Below are 27,967 nucleotides of genomic sequence, written 5' to 3' on the forward strand. Positions count from 1 at the left end.
GAGATTAAAGCAGAAGTGGGAGTCCAGCATCAGAGACTTATTCAGTTCATGGCATTTCTATAGATTCAAGCTCTCAAGTTAATTATGCTTTACTCCTTTTGTTTTCCAGAGAGTAAAACAAGTGTATTTACCTATTTCATAAGATTCCCTCTGTAGTATCCAGAGAGGTAGTTACTGGCTAAAACTGGAAAGGTAGAGCTGATCCAGTCTGGGGCAATGTCAGTCCCCAGGTCAGCGGTACCTCCACCGAGCCTTGTTAGTAGGCCCTGCAATTGTTTATATTCTGGGTTTTTTTTTTTTCCCATTTTTTTTGTTCACTCTCATGCTGCTATATACCTGTGTGTGTTGATCAGAAGCTAACTGCTTGCTTTGTCATTGTGCCATCTGCTGCCCCAGGGGTCTCTTTTAATGTACCTCCTTTGAGGGCATTTTCCTTTATTTAAGCTTCTTTGGTACTTCAACAATCATCCTTTTCACTGGGATTACCGCTTCTGAGGAACCCTGTGTAAAAGGGTCAGCAGCAAAGGAGCTAGGATAATAAAGTGAATGGCTGTAATGTTTCTGGTTTTTTCTTCCTTTTTTTTTTTTCCCCCCTGAGGGAAATTTACATTGAGATCCATTTCCATCTTCCTTGGCAATATATGTTTTTTGACAAGTTTGCTGTTTACTTAATATGTTCAAACATCACAGTAGTTGGGCAGCTCTGCTTCCTTTGTATGTGCCTTAGTGTATGTCAGTACAATACAAATGAACCTCTCCTATCCCATCCATCTTGGCACACTAAGGAATCAAATTTTCCCTCTGTGAGCATTTTTGTACAACTTAACAACATACTGTAGACTAGGAGCTAGTCATTTAACAGTGTCACTTCCTTGGCTTTGTCAGGCCAGCTGTATGCAAAATGAGGGATTTCACGTTTCCCTGTAGTCCCTACTTTCAACAGCTGAAGAAAGTAGAATATTTTGTAAAGCAAATTTAATCAGATGGGCTGTGATGCTAGTTAACAGGTGCCAGAGGAAGAAGGACTCTGGGGAAGAGTGTAAATAATGGAATCTCTTTGCTTGTAGCTTTTAAACTTTTCCAAACATCTAAAATTTTTCTATCAAATTAAAACCCATTAACCATAGGTTTATTTTTCTTCATTAACTTCTGCGCTTTATGTGGTTTTCTAAGGAGTCTACAGTTGAAAAATTACCTCTTTAAAGACAATACAATTTAGCAGAGATTCACACTAGGACAGTGTTTTTATATTAAAAAAAAAAAAAAACCCAAACCAAGCACTTTAATGAACTTGCTGAGCCAATAGTTTGTGTACTTCCCACACCTCCATTGTATCTTTCTCCTTCATTTCAAACTTTGAAATTTTTTACATCAGTTCAATAGTTTTGCATGTCCTGTGGCATTTTTTGAGCGTTCTGTTGCTGTTCCCAGCAGCACAGCACAGCCAAGTGGCAGGCCAGGCACGTGTGTACCTTTCCTTTGCTGGACAGTGTCATGAAGGTGATGTGCAAGAGTCTGTGTGGATGTTGGCTGAGAGATCCTTGTAATAGCACAGTCATCAATAATGAGCCTGGCAGCTAAAATGATATCCTTTGTCAACATGAAAGCCAGTGAAATAATGTTAGATGTGAAGTGAGGGACTGAGAAAGGTGACATCGAGCTTTATCTATAATAATAAGAAAAGGTAATAAGAAAGTCACAGCACATACCAGGTGGGAATTTGTTGAAAACATTTCAGCTGTGTCACCTGCTTTGTAGTGCAGCTCTTATCAGCTATTCACCATGAGAAGTCTGAGGAATTCAGACTTGAGCAGCTTAACAGACCTGTAAGAAAGAAAAGGTATAAGTATCCTTTTATATTTCAATCTGTACTTGAAATTTTAATAAATCAGGAAATCAAAGTAGGCTTACATGAAATGTTTGAGGCCTGATTAAACTGCTGCTTGCACTTGGAGTTACTCTAACTGGGTAATGCTGTGAAGATCAAATATTATTGTTTGTTTTTAAAACATATTATTTGTAAACTTGTAGCCTATGTGTTGTCTTTTGTTAGTATAACAACAGCAAACAGTCTTCAGTTTTTGCCAGCTGAAATCAATAGAAACTGATTTTCTATAACCATTTCTTCGAGTTAACTTGCCTGTCTAAATCCTTTGTCTGGCATGTCATATATGGATATTTCATTACTGAATTACATGCTTACACAGATTAATAGAAACAGCAGCTCTTTGTTGTCTAGAAATCAAAGTTAGTCCTTACAGAAAAAAAGAAATATCTAGAAAGTTGAGACACATAATTCAAAACTGTTGATCACATGAAAGACAGAGTCATTTGAAGTTAATTTAGAGTTTTGAACAAATTAACTTCTTAGCCAGCAATTTTCTAATCCATTGATATTTCAGATTCTGACTTGGATTTAAATCTAGATTACTTGCAAATGATGCCATTTGGAAGAGCCTGTAACTATTTTTTAGTTTTATCTCTACCCCTTTAAATGGCCTCATCTAAGTGTTTCTATCTTTTCCCAGAAGAAATTTTTAATTTGGTCAGGGTAACAAAGCAGTATTTATATCATTGCATCTGATTGCCTAGACTAGAGCGTGCCTTCAGGGATGCAGTTTGCTTTCTCATCCTGCGTTTTTTAGTGTTTCTGAGGGTGTGGGTCTCTTTCATCTGTTCCAGAGAAGGAAATTGTTACTGTCTTTTTGTTCTCACTTGCTGAATAAACTCAGTGTTTAAGAGAAATCTGAAACAGGGTTAGCTGTATCTGTAAGGAGTTCAGATGTGGGGTTCAAAGCATCTAAAAGTATGTTATTGGTACGTAGAAAGTCCTACACCTTTTTCTTCTTGTCCTGGACTTATTATTACTGGCTCATGTGCCAAGACATGAGCTTTCCTCACAAGCTAAAATGATATCCTTTGTCAACATGAAAGCCAGTGAAATAATGTTAGATGTGAAGTGAGGGACTGAGAAAGGTGACATCGAGCTTTATCTATAATAATAAGAAAAGGTAATAAGAAAGTCACAGCACATACCAGGTGGGAATTTGTTGAAAACATTTCAGCTGTGTCACCTGCTTTGTAGTGCAGCTCTTATCAGCTATTCACCATGAGAAGTCTGAGGAATTCAGACTTGAGCAGCTTAACAGACCTGTAAGAAAGAAAAGGTATAAGTATCCTTTTATATTTCAATCTGTACTTGAAATTTTAATAAATCAGGAAATCAAAGTAGGCTTACATGAAATGTTTGAGGCCTGATTAAACTGCTGCTTGCACTTGGAGTTACTCTAACTGGGTAATGCTGTGAAGATCAAATATTATTGTTTGTTTTTAAAACATATTATTTGTAAACTTGTAGCCTATGTGTTGTCTTTTGTTAGTATAACAACAGCAAACAGTCTTCAGTTTTTGCCAGCTGAAATCAATAGAAACTGATTTTCTATAACCATTTCTTCGAGTTAACTTGCCTGTCTAAATCCTTTGTCTGGCATGTCATATATGGATATTTCATTACTGAATTACATGCTTACACAGATTAATAGAAACAGCAGCTCTTTGTTGTCTAGAAATCAAAGTTAGTCCTTACAGAAAAAAAGAAATATCTAGAAAGTTGAGACACATAATTCAAAACTGTTGATCACATGAAAGACAGAGTCATTTGAAGTTAATTTAGAGTTTTGAACAAATTAACTTCTTAGCCAGCAATTTTCTAATCCATTGATATTTCAGATTCTGACTTGGATTTAAATCTAGATTACTTGCAAATGATGCCATTTGGAAGAGCCTGTAACTATTTTTTAGTTTTATCTCTACCCCTTTAAATGGCCTCATCTAAGTGTTTCTATCTTTTCCCAGAAGAAATTTTTAATTTGGTCAGGGTAACAAAGCAGTATTTATATCATTGCATCTGATTGCCTAGACTAGAGCGTGCCTTCAGGGATGCAGTTTGCTTTCTCATCCTGCGTTTTTTAGTGTTTCTGAGGGTGTGGGTCTCTTTCATCTGTTCCAGAGAAGGAAATTGTTACTGTCTTTTTGTTCTCACTTGCTGAATAAACTCAGTGTTTAAGAGAAATCTGAAACAGGGTTAGCTGTATCTGTAAGGAGTTCAGATGTGGGGTTCAAAGCATCTAAAAGTATGTTATTGGTACGTAGAAAGTCCTACACCTTTTTCTTCTTGTCCTGGACTTATTATTACTGGCTCATGTGCCAAGACATGAGCTTTCCTCACATTCTCTTGCCGCTCGCCAGAGCTGGGGTAGTGTCAGTGTCATTAGAGAACATGATGTTCAGCTGAAGCCTCTAAAGAGTGCCAACTGCCTGATCATGGTATTGGTGCCAGAATCAGTAACTAATCCTTTTGTCTTGGAATTTTTAAGCTTCTTGTGTGAGTTTTGTTCATATCTGAAGGGTGTGGAATTGTATTTTGTCAGGGAAAAAAAAAGATTAACAGTGATGTGTTGGGTGCCTTTGCCAAGGATGGTGTTTTGGATACCAGTTACAGGAGTGCTGCTGCATTAACGCTGGAGAGGGGAAAAAGTAACTCTCACATCATTTAACAACAAATTAAATTGTGTTTACTGTGGCTTGTGGAACATCAAATGGCCTGGTCTCTAGCACAGGAAGAGAACCCGTTCGTGTGGGTGTGATCAATAGAGGCTCTTGAGGTGGAAACAGCCTCTCCCTGGATACAGCCCAGAAAGAGCTGTTCCTGCTGAGGGGCTTTGGCCTGGTTTTGCTGACTTAGAACCAAAGATGTGGTGGGAAGGGAGTGAAAGGCTTTAGGGCTAAAGAGTACCCTTGGTCTCTGTACAGACAGTTCTGTTGAAATAGTGATGCAAAGTTGAAAAGTTGTAGAGTCTTTGTAAACACAGAATAAATAAAAGTCTGTCTTTATAAAGCTTTTTTTTTTTAGCTGTTCTAAACGATCCCTGTCCTTTATTGACCATTGTTCTTTAGAGTATTTTCGAGAATATTAGCTGTAGTTACTGCCTTGTTTGTTGGGTTTTTTCCTCCAGATAATAGGATTTTAATTTTTTTTTTTAGTAAGAATAAAGCTGTTTGCATATTATGACATCTTTTAGGGCGTAATTCAAGCAATGTTTTAAATCACATGTGTAGGAAGGAAATGGGGAAAAATACTGTTTTGGTAAAACAAAATGTGAGCAAGAATTACTTTTATTGGGCATCTTCATGCACAGCTGGATGCTTCTGATCAACTCTGCTGCTTAGAACTAAAGCTTCCCAGAGTGCTAAGCAATTACGTGCTTTGTCTCTATGCACGCCTAGAAACAGCTTTGGTGTTTACTGAATTCTTTTGGTTGTTAATGTATCCTTTCATAGTCAAACCCCAAGCCTGACATTGATGGAACAAGATACAGTCCATTGTTTTTTGATTCTGGCTCATCGTGTTAATGATTGTTGTGGAAATGACACCAATCAGTATCCGAGAATTAATTCCTTCGGGCATTTTTTCTGTCAGACATTGACTAATGCTCATTGCTGAGACCCTTCAGGCTGACTGTAATACAGATTGAAGCAGCACAGTCTTAATACTTATTTAGCCCCTTAAGCCTGAATATATTTGTTTTCTCTGAAGATTTTGCAAGAGAAATACTTCCCATGGCTGCGATAGCCCTGTGTGGCTGCCCTGTTGCTTAGTGACAGTGCAGGGTACATGTGTGGCACAGATGACATGCAAGGCTTGTGTTACATGCGAGGAGCTTGGTAGTTCTCAGTAAGAAGAAATGGACGTAATACTAGATGTCTTTTGTGTGTGTGTTTGTGTGCGTGGTGAGGTGTGCTACAGCAAAAATGAGTCTATTATCCTGTTTACCAAACCTACACTGAAGCAGGTCGTCATTTCCTTCCCTCTTCCAGTTAGCTGTGCAATTTGGGGATTCCCTAACGATAACGAAAGCTTTAATGACTGAGAAGCATGGAGCTCCACAGTACTACCGATTGTTCCCAACAACTGATTATTCAGTATAGTAACAACTTAAAAGATCTCATAGTTGGAAAGTATGATAGAAACCCAGAGACAAAGTCTTAAGAAACCCAGCCCCATGGTGCTTTCAGGCAGCTCATTTTATCTATCTTTGGGGGAAGAATGTTGGGGGGGGGGGGGGGTGTGGCACCAGTTGGGCCTGTGCAATTTGGGGATTCCCTAACGATAACGAAAGCTTTAATGACCGAGAAGCATGGAGCTCCACAGTACTACCGATTGTTCCCAACAACTGATTATTCAGTATAGTAACAACTTAAAAGATCTCATAGTTGGAAAGTATGATAGAAACCCAGAGACAAAGTCTTAAGAAACCCAGCCCCATGGTGCTTTCAGGCAGCTCATTTTATCTATCTTTGGGGGAAGAATGTTGGGGGGGGGGGTGTGTGTGTGACCAGTTAGTGTGTGTCAGCTGCATTTCAGTAACCTGGTAAGCTGCCATAACTGGAGTATTTAGGAGCATCTATACATACCTTCTGTGTCATAGACTTCTGATCACATTTTCATCCCCAAAGCTGACACCCCTCACTGCACATCGTAGCTTTTTCTTTGCTGTGTAGTTGTTTTCTTTCCTGAAGACTGTTTATTTTCTGTTACAGACAGGAAGAAGCTTCACACTGCTCCGGTAGGGCAAGTCTTCCGCCTGCGCCCCTTCCACGTTCTGGTAGCTACAGGTGGGGGATATGCAGGATACAAAAAATATGAAGATTACAAGTTGGAACAGCTGGAGAAGAGCGGCATAGAGGTGCCTGTGAAGCTTGCGAGTGAGTGGGAGGTAAGAAACTTGGGACAATTTTACTTCTGCTACATTTGATGCAAAGTTCCTTTGCATTCATTCCAACAGGGGAATGATTAATTTGTCCTCTGCTGCCACTGCATTTTTGACAAATTGTGGAACTGAAGTTTCTGTCACTTAAGTAATTATCATTTTGGCTGAAGTCAGTGTAATGGTACATTAGGAACTGCTGGCGTCTACTCCATCTTTTGTATGGCTGACACTTTATTTTTTTAAATGCTTGTCAAATCGGAGTAGAAGGGATAGTTAATCAAGTGATTGTATTATGTATTTTGAATAAAAAGATATTTGGTAGGCATTGAATCATTCAGATGGAAGTCATGTAGTCCAACCTGCTTAAAGCAGAGCCAACACTGAATTCACACCAGGTTACTCAGGGCTTTGTCCACTTTGGTATTAAAAATGCTGAAGGACAGAGATACCACAGGGTCTCAGGGCAGCCTGTTCTGATGCTTAATTATCCCTGTAGTAAAAAATGTTATCCACATAACATTTATCCATATATCTAGTTAGAACGTTCCCTGTTCTAGTTTGTGGCTGTTGTTTCTCCAGCTCCTTCGGTAAAGAGCCTGGTTCCACCTTCTCAGTAATGTCCTCTTGGACATTGGAAGGCTGTTGTTAGGTCACTTCCTAAGTCTTCTTCAGGCTAAACAAGCCCAATGCCTTTGACCCATCCTCACAGGCCATGTGCTGCAAACCCTTTGAGCCATGCTGCTGGTCCCTCGATGGGCATGCTGAAGTTGATAAACTATTGTTTTGATCCTAAGAAGACTGGACACAGTATTCCAGATGTGATCTAACACGCACACAGTAAAAGGGAATGACCTTCCCTTGGCTTCTGCTCCTCTTTGCCGTTGGCCTTCACCATTGCCAAGACACGATAAAGACTCATCTTCAACCTTCTGTCCACCTGCACTCTTGAGAGAGCAGAAGCCACACATCTGCAGCACCTGGCCCAGCTGTGGCTCTGCGTAGTGCAATGCACTTTCTCATTTTCCCCACCTTGCATTACAAGGTAGCAAATAAACCACATTATGCCATTTACAGAATTAAATACAGAAATCAAAATAGGCAAGACTAAAATTACATATAATAAAATTCAAAAAACATTCAGTGCTGAGGTTTGTCTGTCATAATAATTCTAGCGATGGGTACAGCTTGTGCAGTAGTTGTAGTGTTTGTCTTCTCGCTCACTGCTCAATCTGTGCTACTTTTGGCACTTCACTTATTTCCTCTGTGCCTTCATGCTTTTATACTTTACAGGGAAACTGAGATGGAATTTATACATAGTTAATAAAAATCTACCTGCTTTCATTGTGAACATATAGTCAGACCTGTTTCCCTAGGTAACACCTAGGTCTGTAATGGCTCTTGCTGATCCTGAGGGATTTTTGCCTTTCTGGATTCCGAGGAATTTAGAAATTATTGTGGAATTGCAGGATGTATATCAGATTCTTAGGTCAAATATCCATTGTGGCATTGTAGTAAGAAGTATTTCATAATTTCCTATAACTGCTGTATCTCCTTTGAAATATTAGGCATATTGTACAACTCCTTGTTAGACAATTTTAAGTATGTGTGGTATTTTTCCAAACAGCCAGGTGAGTGCCGGCTTCCATGCCATTTCTGAAGGAAGCAAGGAGTTAAAAGCTGTAGGACTGAGTAGGAGATGCTTCAGTATGACCTTTAGCATCCCCTCTTTGCATTCCTGAGCACACTGCCACTGTGTGAGTGGTTTGGCCACATGCCTGTGGGGGACTAGGCTGGAATCCCTAAATTATTTTCACTAGTGACCCAAGTCAGATGCTAACAGCTCGGGCTGTGGTAGCTCTTGAGGAACTGGGCTGTAAATCTGTCTTCTGTATATTCTTTTCCTGCTGAGGCTTATTTCAAACAGGTTTTATGTTCTGATTAAAAAAGAACTGGTAAGTGTCCATGGAGTACCTAAAAAAGGCAACGGCCATTCAGTTGTGATGCTTGAAAATGAATGTTTTTTGTTATTGTTCATGTTTTTAGGTATGAAGTTGGGTAAATCACTCATTAAATTTCCTTTCTTTCATTATACTGATATGCTGGTTTGTTGTTATTTGGTGAAGCTACGAGTATTGCTTTTGATGGAACAGCTCTAAAGGATTTGCTTTTTACAGTGGGGAACCACATAAGGAATTCCAAACGGATAATCAGGGCTCCAAATGCAGCAGAAACTTATGGGAGACACTAACAAAGTTTCCTGGTCCTTCCCAATACGCTGAAGTTCTGCTGAATGCTTCTGTGGGAGGGAAAGGAAGCTTGACAGTTATCAGGAAAAAGAGAAACTGTGTTCATACATGGCAAGAAATATGCCAAACAATGAAGGATTCAAGAAAAATAAGAGCTGCTTTGTTCCCTTTTATTGGAAAGTGGAGTGTCTTTTTTGCTGACCGATCATTTTCCATTATTCTGGGTTTTTGCATCCCTGGAAGCACATGACTGGATGTCGTCTTGTGTTTAGAGCAGAGTAAGTCTTTGCATAGGCAAAAAGTGACCAGCTGTGATTGAATGGGCTTTGAAGGTGCCATATAGAGCAAGAAACTGCTGGGAAGCTCTGATTCCCCAGCAACCTCCTGTTCACGGGAGAAGCATGCACCACCTTCCACCTGACAGCTGGGTGTGGAAGGCAGATTCCTCTGCTTCTGAGCAGAACAGAGAGGTACCAAGTAGGTCATCATCATCATCATCACCATCATGCTGTGCAAGCAGGGAACCTCTCTCTGTTGCAGACGTACATATCGGTATCGTCACAGAAGTGTGCAGAGTTTTTGGCTGAATTAAAAAGACTATGGTCCTGTATGGTTTTGCGTTGCTCAAGCTTCTTAAGAGTGGGGGGGGTGAGGGGAGGAATGAATCTGTTTTCAGAGAAGTGTTTCCACAGGGAAAGACCAAACTATTGCTTCTTTAGCATAGACCTTTTCCTCCTGTAATTTTCTTAGAGACATTATGTAGCTAATAGCTTGAGCTGATTAACGCCTTAGGGTGTCTGCTACAGTGAATACCAGTGAGGATCAGCTTTCATTTAATTAGATGAGGTAAAGCAGAGGGCTTGGAGGGAGACAGGTAGATATTTATCAGATGGATGGAAGCTTATTGTTTCAAATCCTTGCTGTCACAGAACATTTCCGGGCTGGGATCTGCATGCATGGCATGCCATTCACATGCTAACTAGAGGCATTTTCCCTCTCCTCACCCGGGTGCTGGGCAGTGTTGGTACAGGATTGAAGAATTTACTCGGGCAAACCTTGGCCAAAGAGTGAGTTTGGATGAACAGAATGACCCGATGAGCAAGTTTTTCTGTCGAGAGAGGAACTTCTTGCAGCTGTCCTTTGCCTCCACAGTTTGTTGTTCTTTGTGTAAACACAAAGCAGTGTTTGCTGGAGAGATGTGCACCAGGAAGAGCACTGTGAGCCCGTAAGGGAAGTGAGCTGTGGTGACGTCTGATACTGTAGATGACAGATTAATACACAGTTCTGTCCTGTTCCAACCTCGGCTTATTGTCGTGGGCCACAGTTCTTAAAAACAGCTTAATACGGTGGGGAAGCGCTTGAATGTAGGTTTAGGATCTTGATTCTCAGAGGTAAGAACATCACTGTCTCTCCCATTGACACTAAAAACTGCTTGTATTTGTGTAAGAGAGGATACTGGATGCTGCTCTGGCAGTACAATACAGAAGGTGCTTTTCTTGGCCCAGAGGAGACAGACATTTAGTGTTATGGTAAGAGGTGTGTATCAAGTTCAGGGAAGAGCCAATAATGGAAAAAATCTGATTATTTTTTTAAAGTTCTGCTTTGGAAGAATGAAACAATCTCCAGTTGGTTGGTCTGTCTCTTGTTCTTCATTCTTGCTCCTGTGTTCTGATGTCTGGAGTTTTATTTGAGCAAATCTGCAATTACAAAAAAAATTCTTGTAGAGTGGCCTGATGCCTGTGACAAAGATGGTCAGATAAGGTTAAAAGAGGGGAGATTTCAACAACATCAGCACGTGAAGGGTGTGACGACATCAATGTTTTTCTTAGGGGTCCTGGAAAACTGAACTGAGTGAAAGAATTTTTGTTAATCTGAGCAGTGAGATGGCTTTTTGACTCTCTCAGCCAGTTCTATCTCGTACAACCTCCCGAGCACCGTGGTGGGACCGTGGATGGAGCCATGTATCGGTGTGGCTGAGGAGCGCTTGGTGTGGTTGCAGGGCAGTTTCTTGCTCTGGCTGGAGACACCCGTGTCAGATGGTGTCCTCAGAGCAGGAGGATGGTTACACACCAGGACACCGCCAAGGAACGCCATTCCCTCCGGGGATGATGAGCAGCACCCACACTGTCCCCTGGCACGGTCCGGTCTCCCCGGTGCCGTGCCCGGTGGGGAGGCCGAGCGGTGCTGCAGGGATGGCCCTATTTCCCGGTTCCCTTCTGGGCAGAGCCCGTTCCGGAGCTCCAGGGCCCCCCGCCGCCGCCGGGTTCCGTTCCCCTCCGCTTTCCCTTCGTTTCTCCGGCTCTGGCTCCTCCTCCGGAGGGGGCCGGGGCCCTGCGGGGCGGCAGCCGCTTCGTCTCGCCAGTGGCTGGGAGGGGAGCGGGGGAGGGCCCGGCGCCGCTTCCTTAAGGCGAGGAGCGGCCCGGCCGGCAGCGGCAGCGAGCGGCGGCGACGGCGGGGTCCCGGGCCGGGAGGTAGGTGGAAGGGGCTGGGGAAGGAGCCCCCCATCCGTGCCCCGTGGGCGGCACAGGGAAGGGCTCCCCGCCCGGAGCCCCGTCCTCTGCCCCGGGCACGGAGGGGTCCGGGAGAGCGGCGGCCGGTGCGTTGCGGGGAGGGGGGGGTGGCTTTACATCCGCTGCTTTGTTGACGTGTCTGAAAACCGCTTTAAAAGGGCGGGCGAGGGAGAGAGAAAAGCCGGGGAAGGAAGAGAACGCCCTGGGGAGGCATCAGGTAAGGGCTGCTGGGGCAGATGTGCCGGGTCCGATGGCCAAAGGGGTGATTAATCGTTGGTCACTGGCTTGCTGGAAGTTTCAGGAGGGCTGTTCCAAAGTCTCGACTCTCTCTCTCTTCGTGAGTAATCTCCTAGGAGATTTAAACAAAATCAGCCTCCTGGAGCAGCGTTATCAGGGGTCAGAGTCCCGCGGGTGGCTTTCCCCAGCCGCTCGGCTCCGGCCGGCTCCTGCCCGCTCGGGAGGATGCGGCGCCGTTTGTGCTCCCAGTAGAGGTCCCTTCAGAACAGAGAGTTGGCTTTACAGGTATTTTAAGCTAAAATATGTGGTTTGGTTTTGGTTTTTTTTTTTGTAAACACACCATGGAAAATATTACTACAAAATAATACAGTGTATTTAAGGCACCATCAATTTTCATGTCACTTCGCAAAAGTGAATAAAACTTTTTTCCCTTGCTTCACAGAGGAGATATTTGGGTCTATGTAACAGGCTTTTTGCACAGAATTCAGGCTTAAGTTTAAAAAACCACCCAACCTTTTATGGCTAGCTTAAAATACCTCTCTTTTTTTTTTCCTTTTCTCTATTTATAGAAGGCAAATAAAACAGCAATGTAATGTTAGGGGGAAACGATCAAAGGTTTTAAATTAAACGAAGCAAAAACGTATAGAAAGGATTCTTCATAGCAAAAGTACAGAATTTTAGAAATCAAGGCCGGATAAAGCGGAGTTTGGTAGGTTTCATTCACCAGCAGCAGTAAATCTGTGAAAAGCCGTACAATTGGCCAACTCTTCCCTGGCCGAACTGGAAGTGAAGGCTCTGCTCAAAAATCACATGGGCTCGGCAGGGGCTAACCCTGCTCTGGGGTTTCCACAGCGTGAGGGGAGTCGTGTTGTGCTCCCCAGTTCAGGAGCTCCTGCCTGGGTGTGGAGCGTCCAGTCCAGTGTTTCTCTTGCCGGGCTGGCTCCGGAGAAGGTTGGGTGGGAGCAGGGATCACGTGTCTGAAATTAAACAGATGCTGCTGGGAAAGGAATGAGACCTTTAATAACGGTCACCGAGTACCGCTCCCCTGATTGCAAGATCTTATTTTTGCTGGCACTTAGAATACAGCATTTGGATGCGTAGGGTGCATTTTTTAAACAGTAGTTCTGTTGCCCAATGTAGAACGTGTGACCAGAGGGCTTTGAGCATTTGACTAGTGCATTCCAAGCCTAATGATTCATGCTTATGATTTAAAACCAAGACTGCAGGTTTGAAGTTCTGTTGCCCATTGGTCTTTCTTGCAAATGCCTTGCTTTATTGTTTTTTAAAACTCGAGGGAAGGGCTTGAGGTAGTAACGAAGAGACAAGTAACTAAATGGGGTCACTGGATTTGATGCTTATTTGAGCTGACAGAGCAGAATAGTATTGCATAGCTGGCAGATTAGCAGTTCTCTATTAGATAATAATTCTCTGGGGATTTATACCTGCTGCTAACTGCTGCTTTTATCTACCTAACATGGATTCTGGGTGAGCTCCAGCAGGTGGGGCAGCCTGGTACTGATGTCCAGCCTCCTACCAACCGAGGATCACATGATACCTAAGCGAGTATGCAGTATTGCATAGCTGGCAGATTAGCAGTTCTCTATTAGATAATAATTCTCTGGGGATTTATACCTGCTGCTAACTGCTGCTTTTATCTACCTAACATGGATTCTGGGTGAGCTCCAGCAGGTGGGGCAGCCTGGTACTGATGTCCAGCCTCCTACCAACCGAGGATCACATGATACCTAAGCGAGTAACACAGGCTTTGTGCCACTGCCTGCATCCCAAGAAGTCCAACTATAGAGATGCCATTATAGGAGTTCCTCTGTTGATAACTGCTTGATCACCAGTTCTTGTTCCTTTACCCACAGAAAGTAGGTAAACTCATGGTGGATTTTTCATTTCAGCCTTCTTACACTGTAGGAACCCATTTGTTGTTTCTGGGGTAGCCACAGCAGGGATGGCAACTTGCCATATAAGTCAGCTTTTAAGCAGGACTCAGGTATTCCCTTCTTGGTCAATGTAATGAGGTCAGTGGAACAGAACGTAAGAGAAACATAAATTGTTTTACTCATCTGAACTCAGGTTTTTTGAAGAAGTGGAGGAAAAAAGGCTTTTACCACCAATATCTCTCCCTCCTAGGAGAGGAGAGGAATCTCTCTTGCATCACACTTTGTTTTGAACTGAAGGGTGGTGGTCCCCACTGCCTTGGGCTGTAGAACATCTCAATGGCCATTCATTTTTAGGGGGCAGGTGAGCTGTTTAACTTGTTCCCTGCTTTCACAGAATCAGGCTTGTTCAATCTAGAGCATAATAATTTCTTAAAAATGTTGTGGGGGACAAAAACGAATTTCTACTGAAAGAGCCTGCGGGTTTATCTCCCTTACCCTTAAGGGAAGAGCCCTGAAGAAAATGCAGATAAGGCTTCTGTTTGCTCTATTTGTCTTTCTGCAAAGTCATGCGGAGGTGAAGGTTCCTGGAGGAGATGAGGGCAGGGAGCAGGGTGCCAGCCTGGCCCAGAGGAGCTGGAGCTGGGCTGGGCACTGGGAGCCGCCCGCACCAAGGGCTTCACCAGCCCCAGATCAACTCTCTCTTTCCCCAGTTTTGTGAAGAGGTGTGTCCAATGTGAAAATGATGAAGTGCCTTTTGAAATAATGTTGTCAATTTAGCTTGTTTCTATTTAAAATCTAGTATTTACTGGTGGTGATTTCTAATATATCAAGAGAACCAGCTCCCTGTGCTCCTCGCTGCTTTTCTGTGAATTTTGATGGGATTTTTGGTAACTGCTTTCATCATTTTACTATACAGATGGCTTCATTTTTGTTGTGTAGGAGTCTCTTGTGCCAGCCAGAGAAAGACTGAACGATATTTTAAGCAGGAAAACAAACAAAAAAAAAGTTGGCACAGGGCTCAGGGAGGAAGGAGTATGTTTTGAGTGCTTTCAGTTGATCTTAAATTTTCTTTCAATTAACCGTTGGGGTTTTTAACATGTAATTGTTAAAATTCAGCTTAAACAACAAAAAGCACATAGATCTTGAAACTTCCTGAGATATAGAATACCATAGAGCAGTTTTCTTCCTGAAAAAAATACTGTAATGCAGGGACTCCAGAGGTGTTTTTAGGGTATAGCTGTAATATTTGGAGTTGAAAGCCAACCAAAACACATGATTCTTGCTCAGAAGTTTTCCTTTCAAGGGCTGAGTGGGATGCCATTACCTAGTTAATTCCAGCTTTTCCTGCTGGCCCTCCCACTTCTCCTGCTTTATCCCTAATACAATACAACCCTTTCCCTCCCATCAGAGCACCAGTGCTCTTTTTTTATCCTATTAGGCAAACTGCTTTCATGGTGCTTAGAGAGTTTTGGAAACAAGGATATTTTAAAATTGTTACTATTATTTTTTAAACCCAGACTTTAACAGGAAATGTAAGTGAAATGGGTAGCCACTAGAGACTCACCCCCTAAGCTGTTCTGGGTATTTGTTCAATCTCGAGGTGAGGTGTTGCTAGCCCACTCCCACTTGCTGAACCAGGGCTCCAGTTTCAATCCAAATCCAGGCAACAGGAGGTGCAGAAAATCTATGCTGGAGATGTCGTCTGCAGGGTCAACGAGGGAAACTTCTCTCTGTGTATATTCGGAATGCTCAGACAGAAATATTGCAGCTTTTTGTCTTTAAAAAATGAAACAGCTTTTCTCATGTTTCATATTTTAGTTCTACTGGAGATAAAAACTGTGACAGTACTGAGAGTCACATAATCGACATGTTAAAACTTCTTTTATATCTGATTCTCAAACTGGCCCTAGAACTGCTGCCTTTCTTTATATGTCTGGGTATTTGTAGAAGAATGTCCTTTACCTGCTCCTGATGTGAGTCTTTTGAGATGGAAAGAGACTTCAGGAGATGGATGCTGGTGGCTAGCACGGGTGGTAAAACAGAAGGACATTTTCTTCTTTTTAAGCTGGCCATTAAGAGCAGGAAAGGATTTTTGGTGCCCAGGAGTCCAGAACTCTTTTAGCAGCAGCTGCTGCAGTGCAGAATCGAAGCTGGGAATTATCTCCTCCTCTTCTCCGCCCCTCTCCTCCTCCTCCTCCTCCTCCTCCTCCCAACCTGGGATTCAGACAGGCTGTGGGTTAGCTGTGCCAGGCCGGCCGGCTGCTCCTCGGACTGTGGCGCGTTGCTGCCCGGCAGCCTGAGACTGTGGGGTGTTTTTTGGAGGGTTGAGTTTCAATGGCCACCCCGACTAGCGAGAAGCAAGGACTGCTCATACAGACAGCTCGTTTTTATCGCGTGCAGAGTCGGCTCTGTAGTGGGATGTTGAAATATGACACGATGCCTGTTTGTTTGCAATAGCTGCAACCCTCGTAGCAGAGAGTCAAGTGGGAAACAGAGGGGGAATCCAGAGACAAACCCGCGAGGGAATTAGGAACTGTGACGCCGTCCCCTCTCTCCTGTGCCGGAGCAAGCAAAGAGAGGTAGAGGAAAAAAAGACTGAGCCTTGCAACCAGCCGTCACCCTGACGATGTGTCAGTCAAACACCCTGCAGGGACCAGATCTGCACACAGGGAAATGGTGAGATGCTATAAAGCTTTATCTAACCCTCCACCCTCTTGCTACAACCTCCACAAAGTTAAAATTCATGTCCGGAGGCTGCGTTCAGGGACCGGCGGCAGCAGCAGCTGTGCCGGGGACCAGCACCCACAACTGGAGAGCCCAGGCCCGGCTGGCTCTGCTGGGGGTACACCAAACAGGAGAACTCGTTTCAGGTACTGTTTGGTATTTTCTGCTTTGCAGCAACGGTGACTGAAGGGAGAAACGAGGGAGGGAGGCTGGGAGGGTTTCTGGGCAGAAGGAGCGACAGCCATCTGCGGAGCTTTTGTTTGGCCTAATTACTATAAAGCTCCTTACGCGTTGAATTGGCAGAGAAGGGCACGCTGTTATATGACAAGGGGAACGAGGAGGCTTTCGTTCCTTCCCTCCCTATTCTCCATCACTAGGAGAATGGAAAAATTGGCGAGGGACCGCTCTGAAACCAGGCCAAGGCAGTGAGAAGCCCGAGGGCTCCGGAGCGAGCTGCCAGGATGCAGCTCTGCGGGGATTGGTCCGTCAGTGACTGCAGTGAAGGGGGGGAGAGCAGCGGGAGGGGGAGCGGGACCTCTGTGTTCAATGCTGGCAACCCAGCTCCTGGCCCTGCTGGTCCTCCAGCAGGCTGGGGGGTGGGAAGGATGGGGGGAAGAATGTGAAGTGTCCCTTCCCATTCCCCACGTCGAGTCTCCTGCTGAGAAGAAAGCCGGCTTTACCTCTGCTGAGACAGCGCTTCAGCTCCTCAGGGGTGTTTTGGGTTTTCTTCCCCTTGTGTTGTGATGCACGGGGCACTTTCAGGTTTTTTTTCATTATTTCTTGGAGGGAAATAAGCGGTGTTCACTGCAGAAAGAATCTCTGAGCCAAAAGCAGCATCTTGCACCCTAAAGTGGTGACAGTTGTACCTGCCTGCCTGATACTTTAATTCTGATTCAAGTTTTGAAAAGTATGTGTTGGCAAGAAAACTTCCTTTTAATTTCCCAGCTTCTTTCCATGTTGGAAAGACGTACACAGTATTTTATAGTTCATCCTTTATGTCACAGAATCCAGGGAGAGCGAGTGAGCTGTTGGGAGCAGCCAGAGCACACGGCTTCCAGTTTGTGTGCACACATAGCTCTTTCCCAGTTGCAGGCACACTGCCTTCAGCAGTGTGTGGGGAGCAATCTCTTAGCCAGGATTTAAGCCAGTGCCCAGAAGATTTGAATATTTTGCCCTCAGGCAGGCAGAATTTCATTTGATGATGTGACATTGGAAATGCCAATGGCAGCCAAAGAATAAATTGGGACGTGAAGGGTGTCTCATCCAGACCTCCTGCAAGGGGCTGAACTGAGGCCCGGGGTGTCCTCTGCTAATAAGATGAGCAGCTTTTCCCTTTGAGAGTTACAAGTTCAACTTCTCCCATGGCCACTTGTGCAAAAGGAGTTTCCTCTCAGTCAGGACATCCAGGTGACAAAAAATCACAGAAGCAGCTGGTTATGAGGCAAAGGAGTTGGCTGTTGGGCCACGGAGATTAGATTATCTTGCAGCAGTAGCAGTTTGGTCATGAGGGCAAAGGAGTTGGCTGTTGGGCCATGGAGATTAGATTATCTTGCAGCAGTAGCAGTATTAGCTTTGTCCATACGTTCTCTGTTCAGAACCAGAGTACCCAGTGAAGGCTTTAAGACCTGGAAAGACGTCTTTTGGAACTAGTTAATTTGCAAATTGTATTAATTAACTCAGGAGTGCCACCCTATTGTTTCTCAAGTAAGGGCTTGTTTTCCGAAGTTAATGAATGACCAACAGGTCTGTAAATTTGACTCGCACATCTTTTGTGATTCAAAGTACAACTTGAAGCATAATCTAGTCAAGATGCCTTCAGCACATGAACCCTCTGAGGGGCCTCTATTTATTAAGTTTCAAGGATTTCTTTCATCAGAGTATCTGTTCTATCCTTAAAATTGTCCCTTCACAGAGTTCTTACAAAAGTCCCAGCATCACAGATTCCCAGCTTTCAGAATCTTGTTTGCTGTCCATTTTAGCTCCCCAACAGCAGGACCAGTCACAAGAAATGTTTTCTGGGGATGTAATCCTCTGATATTTGGAAGAAGAACCTTTGTTCTTTGTTATTTCCACTGTAAACTATCATGTTATATTATTAGTTGGATGAACCAGCTGTGACTTTGTTTTCAAATGTCACCTGCAAGTGATATCTTGCCTTCAATTTTTGAGGGTGTCCTTTGTAAAATGTGACCTTTGGGAGTTAACACCATTTTCTGGACAGAGGATTTTTTTTTTTTTTTTTTGGGATAAACTGGGAATGGGGAAAAACTGATCAAAATAAGGGAGTAAAGACTTGCAGAACCAATGTTTAAGTAAAGACTAGCAGGAATAACTCATCCCCAGCTATGGGAAGCTGAGATGGCTGACCCTCTTCTGTTGTGTATGTAATCTTTCAGGTTGCAATTCCCCCAGCTGGCCCTGCGGCGAAGGTTGGGCCAGCTAAGCTGTATGTCTAGGCCTGCTCTGAAACTCCGTTCTTGGCCTCTGACTATTCTCTATTACCTTCTGCCTTTCGGTGCTCTTAAACCCTTGACCAGAGTGGGATGGAGGCCTATGAGCAGGGTAAGTGTGAGCAGGTCTCTCTTGCGCTTCGTGTGTGTTGGCTGTTTTACACCCCAGGGAGGCGGCGGCAGCGGGGTGGAGAGATGGTCTGTGTAGGAGAGGCTGATGGTCCCTGGTATGAAAGCAGAGGGATGCAGTTCATGTTTCCTTTTAGGTTTTACTGTTCATAGTTGTGTTGATTAATTGCTTCACAGAGAAATGGGGTTTTTTCAGTAGCAGAGAATTTTTGTCCTCTTAACGGTCACCTTGAAGTACCAGGGCTAGGAGAAGGCACAGCAAACAGCTTCTCCAGTGCCCTTTCCTGGCCACGCTGAAACAGACTCTTGCTTTCTGTCATTTTTGCACACAGGGGGCTTGTTCCTCACGTTCTTTGAGCGTTTGTAATCCAGCCTGCCCAAACGATATGCAAATCTCTGCTCTGACCCTGCTGAGAGCAGGGTGGAGGAAGCCTCCCACGCAGATATCCCCTGCAGGCCTGCCATTTCAGACTGCAACCACCACACAAGTATTTTGATTGAAAACTGCAACAAAATTGCCCTTCTTAAGACTTTCACTGAACAGCTGTTCCCGTTTGATCCCATCAACTTGAAAACCAGGCGCTTTTGAAGAGATGGGGCTACTAGGAAATGGCACTTTTGACGATTTTTGTGATTTTTACAGTTCTATCTGCATATTTTCAGTTTGTGGAAAACTGAGCAAAACTGATTTTAGAAATTAGCACTGTGTAAGATATCAAAACAGCAAAATGTTTTTTTTCATTCGTACTTCAGCTTATATAACTTAAGGTACTGTTCATTTACAAGTTTTTATCTGAAGTAAGATTAGGTTGGTGTTTTCTTTCTGAAATATCACTGTATTTTAACATGTTGCGGGGTGGTGATTTGTGAGTGACATCTTAATTTGCTGTATTTGATAGGATGGACAGGCTCTCAGCCAGCGTGTGCTTCTGTGTTTATGGCTGTATTTTGCAAGATTTAATTATGAAGGACATGAATATAGAGAATAAATGATGACTCTCACTAAGAAAAAAACCCACAAAACCATCAGCTTTTAGTCGGGAGTTAAATGTAGCTGAGCTGTACTGTTCCAAAAACTGTACCAGATTCAGCAGAATTTTGTGAAACTATTTTCGGAGGGTTCAGTTCCCTTATTCCCCAGCTCCTCAATCCCCCCAGTTACATCATGGTCCTGTGAGCTTTTTGGCTGATGCTACCAGAGGAGTCACAGGCTGGAGTTGCCAACAGGAAGACGCTCATCTGTCCAGTTAGATCAAGAGCACATGCAAATATTTTACCAACATTGTTTCATTTGTTTTTCTTGCTACTAAAACTTACACGTTGGTATAAGTCCAAGGGTATATTTCTACAGGAATAAAGGCACTTTATATACTCTTGCAATTAGCAACTCCTGTTGTTGTGAGAGAAGAAGTAAGGCTCGCTACTAAAACTTACACGTTGGTATGAGTCCAAGGGTATATTTCTACAGTAATAAAGGCACTTTATACTCTTGCAATTAGCAACTCCTGTTGTTGTGAGAGAAGTAAGGCTGGTGTAAGTTTACACAGGTGTAGCTGCATCCCCGTGGGTGTGTTTCTTCGACTGTTCTGGTAACATCACAGCAGTACAATACTGGCATGTGGAAGAAAACCCTCATTAGTAGATGCATCTGAGAAGCACATCATCAAACACTGAGAAATAATTGTTTTCTGATAATTCTCATGTGGTTATTCACAAAAATGTATATATTGGTAATATTAAACCCTTCTGATGAGTCTGCTACTAGAATACGTAAAATGTGTCTTTTTTTCTGTAAGCCTCACAGTGGGAAGTTAAAAGTAACTTGAACGTAGAGCTTCAGCCTGCAGAAGTTGGAGATTCTGGCTTCAGTGTAAGGTTATAGTGTGTTTCATCCTGTCCCTCCCTCGTCTGCTCTCATCAGAATGGAGGAAGGGGGGATTGAGACCAGTGTTGGCTTTTTTTTTTATGACTTTAAGGGCTACTCTGTGTGTGGTGTCACACACTGAATTCAAGGGAGTGGTTAACAGAACAGTTTGATCCTTTATGGAGAGCAGTAAGAGAAAGCTGTCGGTGGGAAGGATGGAATGAGGTGGTGCAATTCTTTCTTCAGGTCGCCCTGTACAAATCGGTACCAACTCGCCTGCTCTCACGAGCCTGGGGTCGCCTGAACCAGGTGGAGCTGCCCACATGGCTCCGCAAGCCCGTGTACAGCCTGTACATCTGGACCTTTGGGGTGAACATGAAGGAGGCGGCTGTTGAAGATCTGCATCACTACAGAAACCTCAGCGAGTTCTTCCGCAGGAAGCTGAAACCACAGGCACGGCCGGTCTGCTGCCTGCACAGCGTGGTGAGAGAGAGGAAATGAAGGCTTTACACTCCCAGCTTCCCCCACCCCACAGGAACGGGTCTGCTTCATTAGAAATGAATGAATCCCTAATGTGTTTCTTTTTTTTTCCTCTTCGCTGTAGATTAGTCCCTCTGATGGAAAGATCCTTAATTTTGGACAGGTGAAAAACTGTGAAGTAGAGCAAGTAAAAGGGGTTACTTATTCTCTGGAGTCTTTCCTGGGACCTCGCATCTGCACAGAGGAACTGCATTTTAGCCAGGGTAAGTTCTGCATTTATTCTGCTCTGCCCTCTCGGTGTTCTCAGAGAACAAGAGAAAAGAGATTACTTCTCTCTTTTTCTTTTTTCTTTCTTTCTTTCTCACATAGTCAGGAACAAAAGCGGGTCTGACTTCTGTTTTGTCTTATTTGAGGATAAATGTGTCCCTGTTCTAGTTCTTCCCTTTCTCACCAGCACGTTTATACTCTCTTGTCTGGCTCATTCTGATTATCTGAATTTAATTGCTTGGTTTCTACAATTGACTCTGAGCTCTGTCACTGTAACGAGGCTGTAGCCCTCCTGCTGCCAGACTGAAAATTGTATAAGCTGCTCCCTAACAAGTTTTATGCTCAAGCATTATTCTTCTAATGACTGGGGCTGTTACTGCTCTGCTGCTCCTCCAGCGCTGTCTGCAAGGCCTGGAGCTTTGGTGAAAGCAACATATTTCAGTATACTGGGGAGGGGACTGGAGACACTGAGTTACACAAACCAGTAGGGTTATTTTCAATGTCAGCACACATGCAGCTAATGCTTTTTTATAAAACTGAGGACTCTTCACAAATACTGTTCTTAAAAGGGTCACTTTGAGAAAAATTTTGTTCATGAAAGGGTAGCTTTAAGAAAAATTCAGTTTCACTGGATTTCAGTCTCTGCTGTTCTGTTTAGGGAAGGGTAACCTCCAAAATGAAGGAATTTCCTAAATGATTTAAACAATACAGGATCTAATTTTCTTGTAAAGGGAAAAGAATACTTTAATATTGGATTCCTGGACAAAGTGTATCTTTTTGTAGTCCCAACAAAACATGTGGACTGCATTTAGTCCTCTGCTGGGACCATTGGTTCTAACATGGACTGCTCAGCAGTAGGTCACTGTGAGAAGAGTATCTCCAACCCCTTTCTTTCCATGGTTTCTTTGCAGCCCCACCTGGTAACTCCTTTCAGCAACAACTGGTCACAAAGGAGGGCAATGAGCTCTATCACTGTGTCATCTACCTGGCGCCAGGGGATTATCACTGCTTCCACTCACCCACCGACTGGAGAGTGTCACACCGACGGCACTTCCCAGGTAGGCTCCTGTCCCTAAAAAATGAGCACAGAGCAGCTATGGAGGGGATGCTGGTATGGGCCAGTGCAGCAGTGGTATAGTTGCATGACAGAAAATGCCAGAACAGTGATTTGTCACAAACAGTAATGGATTTTATAGAATAATCTACCAGAACAAATCACATATAAATGGTGAAAACAGTAACGTTGCATTCAAGCTGTATTAGTTCTTTGAAGTAACTGTTGATACATGCTCACCTGACTTGTTCCCAAACATGATCTGTTCAGTTTGCACCTGAAATCCAGACAGTTGTGCAGATCAGAGCAAAGAGGAGCCTAAAATCTGATCTCTTCCTGTGCCTGGCAAAATGCAACTGAGCAGTTATGCTGTTGGAGCTGGGATCAGATGTTTTTGTTCCTCCTCTTTGCAGATCATGATACTCTAGTTCAGCAGGTAACAAAAAAGTGTTTTACTCCTTGGGATCTGGCAAAACCTAAGTGTTTGGATTTGGTTTCAAACACTGTGAGAGACAATGACCTGAGAAATCTGCCAAGTTCCAGACTGCAGCTAGGCCTTGGCTGAAACAAAGGAGCGTCAGTGAAAGACTGCTCTCAGATGCAATGGAGCAAAACAAATGCATTTTATAGCTAAAAATGTGTGCAGTGAATAAACTTGACTAAATTACTTTAAGGGGTATGTAAGGATTTACATTTTTGAGGTTCTTCTGTAATAAACTTGAGCTGATTCACATGATTAGTATTTCCTGGTCAGCTCTAGCTAGTTAGATACATGATTTTCAGCCACAGTGGCAGTAACCATTTTTATGCATTTCCCAAAGAGGACTGGATAAGTTAACCAAGGTGTAAAAAGTTTCTTTAGCTTCCTCTTAGTAGCCTGCACCATTTTGTTAGATGGATCTTACGTGCTTATTAGAAGGCTTCTTTCAATTTTGTCTATCAGGGCTGAGACTAGGGACTAGCCCTGCCTTTGTCCTTACCCTGATCTCTCTTAATTGTCAGATGACAATTAACAAGAGTTGTCATTTGTGAATTTGTAGAGGACACAAATGTGCCGTTGGTGGGTTACATCTTTGGTAGAGGAATAGCATTAGATAGAGTGGAAATGAGTCCCTGCCACCTGGGGTTGGTGCTAGAGGAGGAGGTAAGACTGAGGCCAGAACAAGCTTCAACAGCAGATACTTTGAAAGGGACTCACACCCCAGGATTTGTTCCCTGCTTTAACAGCAGGGTCTGGCAGTCAGTCAAGGTGAAGCTGTAGATGGGAATAAGCACCCCAGGATTTGTTCCCTACTTTAACAGCAGGGTCTCGCTGTCTGGCAATCAGTCAAGGTGAAGCTGTAGATGGGAATAAGTGAAAGCTGAGGGGGGGAAGGGAGGAGACTGAAAAGAAAGCCTGAAAAGAAGCCTGAAAAGATTTTCAGGTATGTAAAGTTAAACCCCTTGCTCTTTAACAAAGAGAACTGTAGGTGGTGTCCAGACAGCGCTCAAGCCTTACAATGAAGGATGAGCGTGGTCGTTAGTTTCCCTGTGATTCTGCCAGGAAAAGTGCAAAGTAACAGAAGCATTGCCCAAGAGCATTGATCTTTCTGGACAGAAGATCACCTCTTTCTATGATCCCTTTGTTTTTACTACAGCCTTGTCTTGTTGATCTTTCTGGAAAGAAGATCACCTCTTTCCGTGATCCCTTTGTTTTTACTACAGCCTTGTCTTTCCTTTGCTCTGCCTTGCGTTTGCCTCACCTCCTACAAACAGTGACAGAATTGTTTACTGGATCAGCTGCAGTTATACTGAAAATAGCACTTAGACAGCATTCCAATACTGCCCATAAACCAGACAACTTCACTTTGCCTCGCCTCCTACAGTGACAGAACAGTTTACAGGATCAGCTGCAGTTATACTGAAAATACCACTTAGACAGCACTCCAATACTGCCCATAAACCAGACAACTTCACCCAAATATTTTCTCCCTGCTGTAGGTTCCCTGATGTCTGTGAATCCTGGAGTTGCCCGCTGGATCAAGGAGCTGTTCTGCCACAATGAACGGGTTGTCCTTACGGGTGACTGGAAACACGGCTTTTTCTCCTTAACAGCTGTGGGAGCAACAAACGTGGGCTCCATCCGTATCTACTTCGACCGGGTGAGCAAGAGGGGTAGCAGTAGGCAGCTTTCTGGGGTTGGTGGTTGAGGTTGGTACAATATAATCAAAGAAATTTACCAAAACAATTTAAAAATCTTTTAAATTTAAAAATTTAAAAATCTTAATTATCTTAAGAAAGATTTAAAAATCTTTCTTAATAAGAAAAATTAAGGTGTTTCACAATCCTGATGTTCTAAGATTGATTTAAATGGAGTCATCTCCAGTGTAGACTATTTTTTTGATATTCCTGTTGCACTTTTGAATTGTAAATGAAGTTCCTGCATTGAAAATGTCTGGATATCCACAGCCTCCAGCTGTGCTAATGAATACGGAGTCCTGAAATCCTCAAGTAACAGGTTCTTCCTTCTCTGTACAGGACCTGCACACCAACAGTCCACGCTACTCTAAAGGTTCCTACAATGACTTCAGCTTCATAACCAACAACAACAAGGAGGGAATCCCCATGAGGAAAGGGGAACATTTAGGAGAATTTAACTTAGGCTCCACGATCGTACTGATCTTTGAGGCACCCAAGGACTTCAAATTCCACCTCAAAGCCGGACAGAAAATCCGCTTTGGCGAAGCACTGGGCTCTCTATAGAAACTCTCTCAGCAAGAACCTTTTCTATACAAAGGGACTCTTATCACACCACTGAGTGTTTCACTTCACAAGTTATGTATCACTCAGCAGGACCTGGGTGAGGAAAACAGAAGATGTCATTGCTATATTAAACTTGAGAGTATTTGGTCTCCGTGTCCATGCTGCTGAACGCAGAAAGAGAACTGAAAGATCATGTATGTATCAGGTACAGCTGCCTTTAAAGATGTTGAATATGGAGGTTTCTGTCCCACCCTGTGCCTGTAGTCAGTCTTTCATGTTCTCCCCTCACTGTGCCACAGGATAATTATGTTCTTAGAGCCTGCAGGTCCCTTTTTAAGCCTTCCCAGGCTGTGCAGGGCAGAGGTGGAGATTGGCTGTATTTAAAGGGACACAGGCTGAATCAGTCACTGCACCTTACAGCCCCAATATCTGTTTTTCAGACCTTGAGTAAAGAATGTGTTCTCATATTTATTTTATTCTAAGAGCCCCTGCTGAGGTTCTTATATAAAGGCAGTCTGTGAATGTTTAATGCGCTTTACATATTAAATGGGCTAATACAGATTCACACTCCAAACTGAGCAAAATGTACCAGAGACAGCATCTGTACGATAAATGACACACACAGCTTTTCTACTTTAATTATTTTACCTGACACTGTCCTTCAAAAACAGACTCTGCACTGTATTTTAAACCTGAAAACATTGTGTCTACATTCCATGTGATGAAACTGGTCATCCTGGGATTGTCTTTAAAAAAAAAAAAAAAGGCTGACAAAGCTGTGTGTCCTGTTCCTTATCCATGGTTTTATCCTGCTATTCCAGGCCTTAAAAGATTTTGTTTGTAATAGAGACAGTTACTTCACCTCTTGAATTAAGGGGTTAGAAGACATAGGGAATGTTTTCCTTTGTGGGATGCAATGAGATGGCAGCCAAAATAGATTTTGACTTGCTGGTATGTATCTATTTTCTTTGTTGCTTTGTCACTAAATTCTTGAAGAATTAATTCCTCTATTTACAGAACAGTTTCAGATACTTCAGGACCAATTTTTATGGCACAGAGTGAAATGCCCTATGCACTGACTGTGTATAAAACTTACGGATCTTGGAAGCAATCCCAAGTTGCCTCCCAGGTGCCAACCTGGCCCTCCTATAGCAGACTGGCAACAATTTCATCTTATTTAAAAGATAAAAAAACCCCTGCTCTGACTTCTGCCCCTGTACATAACACTAGGATTGTGCTGGGGGCTGAAAGCTCTATGCTGAAGCTTCATCCTACAGCAAAACTTTTGAGCTTCTTTTTAGCTTCATGTCAATAATTAAAGTCTTAACACCTTGGATTTGTTGGATGTGGCACTACACGGCACTGACAGAAACTGGTGCCAAAGTGAAGGCAGTTTTAAGTTTTGAATTAAGTTTTAAAGCAATGTATCAATTGTTTTTAGAGAATAAACTGTTTCAAGACCAGGCACTCAAACATTTAGAACTGACTTTGCTGTCCAGAGCTTGTTGGAGTGGATATGCTTATGAAACCTGCCTTTCTGCTCTGCTCTCTGAAAGATTTCTCATATTATTTCCTTGCTTGAGCCTTGGGTGTTTTTTTTCTGCTACTGCAAGGAGATGGTAGGCTTTGACCAGCTCTGATTTCCTAAAGAAAAACTTTATCTTCTTTGTATGCACTGCAGAAAATAGAATATAATTTTGTTGTACAAATGTCCAGTTTGCCAAGTCCTGTATGCTTAGCTTGTCATTGGGAAAGAAGGGATGATAAACTGCCTGTAAGTGACGTAGCCCAGCCATGACTCAGGTGATAATGGCTGTTGGGGTGACAAGCAGGAGGAAATTCATTTGGCTCCAAGAGTCAATGTTTCCCCACTTTACACAGTGGAGGAGTTTGAAAGCTTGAAGTGGCTCAGCCACCTTTCTTGTAAAACTTCTTGGCATTAGCAAGTTCACTCCTGCAGCAGTATATTACCATATAGAGATTATAGAAACCTGCACTTTTTTTAAACCATTAAGAGTGAGAATAGATGAAGGCAAACATCAACCCCAAGAGGAAAAAGCTGTGACTAGACTTTTGACTAAACTTCAATGTCACCTTAACAGCAGAAACAAATTTGTTCCAGTGGATGAGAGAAAAGACTGAACCTTTCCCCCCTTTTCCACTGGGGCCTGTTGTGTCCAGACGCAGCCAAAGCAACTTCAAGCTTTAATTTCTTCCTACCCAGCATCATCATCCACAGTATCTGAAGGTCACTGTTAGCCTAGTAACAGAGGAGAGGTTACCCGATGTTTGCTTTATCAGAAATCTGAGGAGGAGAGGATTCAGCATGTAAGTGGATGGTTTTGTGATGGTCTTAATACTGTGCAGAGCTAGCTGATTAACAAACATTAATTTGTTACGCAGTGGAAGTGAAAGCAGAGTTCCTAGAGGGTACTGATAATGCTGTGAATTTCTCCTGCACGGAGAATCCATTTAATTCAACTGTATCAGTAGCATGGTATTTTTGTACGTCAAAGTGTATGACTTACTGACATGAACTCATTTAATTGCAAACATTTTGAAATAAAGAGTCTTATTGGTGTTGCTTATCTTTCTGATATGC

The 27,967-nt window shown here is 43.2% G+C and overlaps 2 protein-coding genes across 4 annotated transcripts in view; one reads left to right on the forward strand and one right to left on the reverse strand.

Moving 5' to 3' along the window:
* The first annotated feature begins 15,669 nt into the window (after positions 1-15,669).
* LOC106900770 (phosphatidylserine decarboxylase proenzyme) lies at positions 15,670-27,955 on the forward strand. Of its 2 annotated transcripts, none has more exons than XM_014962908.1 (7): positions 15,670-16,525; positions 18,776-18,941; positions 21,069-21,305; positions 21,427-21,565; positions 22,481-22,627; positions 24,604-24,764; positions 25,141-27,955. In XM_014962908.1, the coding sequence occupies exons 1-7, from the start codon at positions 16,329-16,331 to the stop codon at positions 25,363-25,365; spliced, it is 1,272 nt and encodes a 423-aa protein (XP_014818394.1). In that variant the 5' UTR covers positions 15,670-16,328; the 3' UTR covers positions 25,366-27,955. The 2 variants fall into 2 exon arrangements, with proteins under 2 accessions (XP_014818394.1, XP_014818401.1); XM_014962915.1 differs by having other exon boundaries at positions 15,673-16,331.
* The window catches only part of SFI1 (SFI1 centrin binding protein), a 38,301-nt gene continuing 32,653 nt past the window's right edge, over positions 22,320-27,967 (reverse strand). For both annotated transcript variants that reach the window (XM_014962890.1, XM_014962884.1), the window contains exon 33: positions 22,320-22,641. The gene's annotated coding sequence lies outside the window, so the exon portion shown is untranslated. The remainder of the gene's footprint in view (positions 22,642-27,967) is intronic.

Source organism: Calidris pugnax, unplaced genomic scaffold (assembly GCF_001431845.1).
Source record: "Calidris pugnax isolate Ruff unplaced genomic scaffold, ASM143184v1 scaffold32, whole genome shotgun sequence".
Classification (NCBI taxonomy): domain Eukaryota; kingdom Metazoa; phylum Chordata; class Aves; order Charadriiformes; family Scolopacidae; genus Calidris; species Calidris pugnax.

Excerpts from the sequence above, each read along its gene's own strand:
- LOC106900770 (XM_014962908.1), top strand. The coding sequence starts at position 16,329 with ATGGTGAGATGCTATAAAGCTTTATCTAACCCTCCACCCTCTTGCTAC. Across the intron at positions 21,566-22,480 it reads GGAACTGCATTTTAGCCAGG|CCCCACCTGGTAACTCCTTT; the intron begins GTAAGTTCTGCA and ends GTTTCTTTGCAG. Across the intron at positions 24,765-25,140 it reads TCCGTATCTACTTCGACCGG|GACCTGCACACCAACAGTCC; the intron begins GTGAGCAAGAGG and ends TTCTCTGTACAG.